Source organism: Gadus morhua, chromosome 6, assembly GCF_902167405.1.
Source record: "Gadus morhua chromosome 6, gadMor3.0, whole genome shotgun sequence".
In the NCBI taxonomy this organism is placed as follows: Eukaryota; Metazoa; Chordata; class Actinopteri; order Gadiformes; family Gadidae; genus Gadus; species Gadus morhua.
The window spans coordinates 14,280,468-14,282,926 of record NC_044053.1 but is presented as its reverse complement, the minus strand read 5'-3'; the positions used below and the strand labels follow the sequence as shown (position 1 = coordinate 14,282,926).

At 44.1% G+C, this 2,459-nt stretch overlaps 1 protein-coding gene across 1 annotated transcript; it reads right to left on the bottom strand.

The window, feature by feature from the left end:
• Positions 1-325: 325 nt before the first annotated feature.
• cldn5a (claudin 5a) lies at positions 326-1,967 on the bottom strand. Its single transcript, XM_030359351.1, has one exon. The coding sequence runs from the start codon at positions 1,705-1,707 to the stop codon at positions 1,057-1,059; it is 651 nt and encodes a 216-aa protein (XP_030215211.1). The 5' UTR covers positions 1,708-1,967; the 3' UTR covers positions 326-1,056.
• Between the last annotated feature and the right edge of the window lie 492 nt (positions 1,968-2,459).

The following is a 2,459-nucleotide window of genomic DNA, read 5'->3' as shown; positions in this document are numbered from 1 at the left end:
TTGTGAGTTGAACAGCGGAGCCCCACTCTCGTTGAATGGGCATTGTCATCTGGATTTCAATGGATCACCAAAATACTCTCCCGCCGTGGCGGTTTGCTCAGTGTCGGTGGGAATACCGTGCACACGAAAACATATGCACGGCTGTATAATAACACACTAGTATTATGCATTAATTCTACCAATGACCATGGCTCGGGGCATTTCGTTCAGCTCTAAGTCTACTATCGGTTGAGTATTTTACTTATATGGCTATTGGATTTTATTATTGGAAAGATGAAATAATATGATGTTTTTAAATGCACGAATTATTAATCAAACATTCCCATCAATCAAAATTAGAAGTTTATTCAAACAGTCCATAAAAGAAATACATCCAGCACAGTGATATTCAAAATACAGGGGCTCAACTCGGCACAATTTTAAAATGTATTTTTAAGAAAAAATAAGCTCGCAATATGTAAAACTGCTAGCTTACAGCCCGAAAAAGAATAGTTGGATCGCAGCCATAAATGGACATAGAACACAAAAGCTGAGTTTTCTTATATTCACTCCACATACCAGCAGGTGTCTATGCGTGTTTAGGAGTGCAATCGGTGTGGCTTATGTACAATTATGTGCTGAGATTTCACATGAAGACAAAATACTAGATCGAAAGAGATAGTGGACAGTCCTGGCAAACTATTTGAAACACTAGGAATTAATTATATTTTGAGCAAAGAATAACGGTTTGAAAAAAAAGGGTACCTAACAAAGAAAGGCCTACTCGTTTTGTCATGAGCTTCCCATTGGAGTTTATGGTCTTGAAGATTTCAGCAGTTTTTATCTGGAGAGTATTAACAAAGGAATATGCACGAAATTCTGGTCCGAACGTCTGTCCAACTTATGGTCCGCTGCAGGCCAGTTTTAAAATGGCAGAGTTGCTTTCACTGATTTTCGTTCTGAATTTCTGAATATTAAAAACAGTAGGTGCAAAAATACGTTCAAAAATGTTCATCGAATGTTACAGGGCACAATTAACGCGAACCCTGTTCATCCCCTGTGAATAAAGTCTATAGGCTACACGTAATTTCGCTTGTCGTATTCCCCGTTTGATGTAGCCCTCTTGGTCGGAGAGTATTTGGCCGCATATCCAGTACTACTCCCGCTTGAGGGACAAGAGCAACAGAGGAGCGCGCCCCCGATCAGAAGCAGTGCCGTTGCCGCCCAGCCGATGTAGAGCGCGGCCCCTATTTCCCTCTTCTTGGACGGGGGCACCTGTGGGTTGTAGAAGTCCGAGATGATGTTGTTTGCCATCCAGCAAAGGGGGACGAGCACGAACAGTGCACTGATGATGAAGATCACTCCTCCGACGTTGACGACCCGAGCCTTGACGTACTCGGTGCGGAGGCAGTTGGTGCATTGTGCACCTGCAATCACAACCATTAAGCCCAGAACGCCCATCACGGCGGAGATGATGGTGAGGGCGCGGGCCGCTTGCAGGTCGTTGCTGAGAGAAAGCACCGAGTCGTGCAGCTTGCACTGCATCTGGCCCGTGCTCTGCACCACGCACGACATCCACAGGCCGTCCCAGATGGTCTGCGCCACCACGATGTTGGCTTCGATGAACGCCGTCACCCTCCACATGGGCAGCCCGCATGCCACCATAACCAGGAGCGAACCAATTACGCACAGCGCGAGCCCCATAATCTCCAGCCCAGCAGAAGCCATTTTTCTCTCTTTTTCGATGTGTCTTGTCCTATATGGTCCTCAAATTGTCCTGATGTCTTTATTGAGAGTAAAAGTGCGGGTTATTCCTTCTCGTAAAGATGCGCTTCTCAATCGCCACGATGTGAATTAGGAGTCAAATTGTAACCAGCTACATCAAGCGTAATATCAGGAGAAAAACCAACCTGCCTCGGCTCTCTTTGTTGCTGACGGGACTGTGAAAACAACTGGAATCACAGTACAACTGGACCATGAATATCTGTAGCATGGGGGTGAGAAGCTGGATGAAAAACTTTCGACCAATCCGGGGCTACCTCATCCCACAGGCACCAATTAGATTGCGAGGAAGTGTGTGAATAAAGCGTTCCCTATATGGCCATCGGATCAACATTGGCTAACAGCGTTTACCAGCCACCAACTTCATCTAGGCTATAACTACAACTTTCCTGGACCACAACACCATGATCGCATCGCTAGGTCAAGCTGAGCTAAGCTGAGCTCATGGATTCTTCCCTTTCATTCCATTCCATTATTCCATTTATTTTTATATTTTTCCATTTTTATATTATTATTATTATTATTATTAGTATTATTATTATTATTATTATTATTATTTATTATCTTCTATGTAGCTATATCGTCACCCACTGCATTGCTTTGATTGTCCTGTTATGTCTTGATAGCACTGTCCTGTCCTGCACTGTTTGTTGAAACGCACATGTTGGAACGCTGAGACAAATTCCTATATGTTCGCA

What these genes read in the sequence shown, in the direction of transcription:
- cldn5a (XM_030359351.1), bottom strand. Translation starts at nt 1,707, where the DNA reads ATGGCTTCTGCTGGGCTGGAGATTATGGGGCTCGCGCTGTGCGTAATT.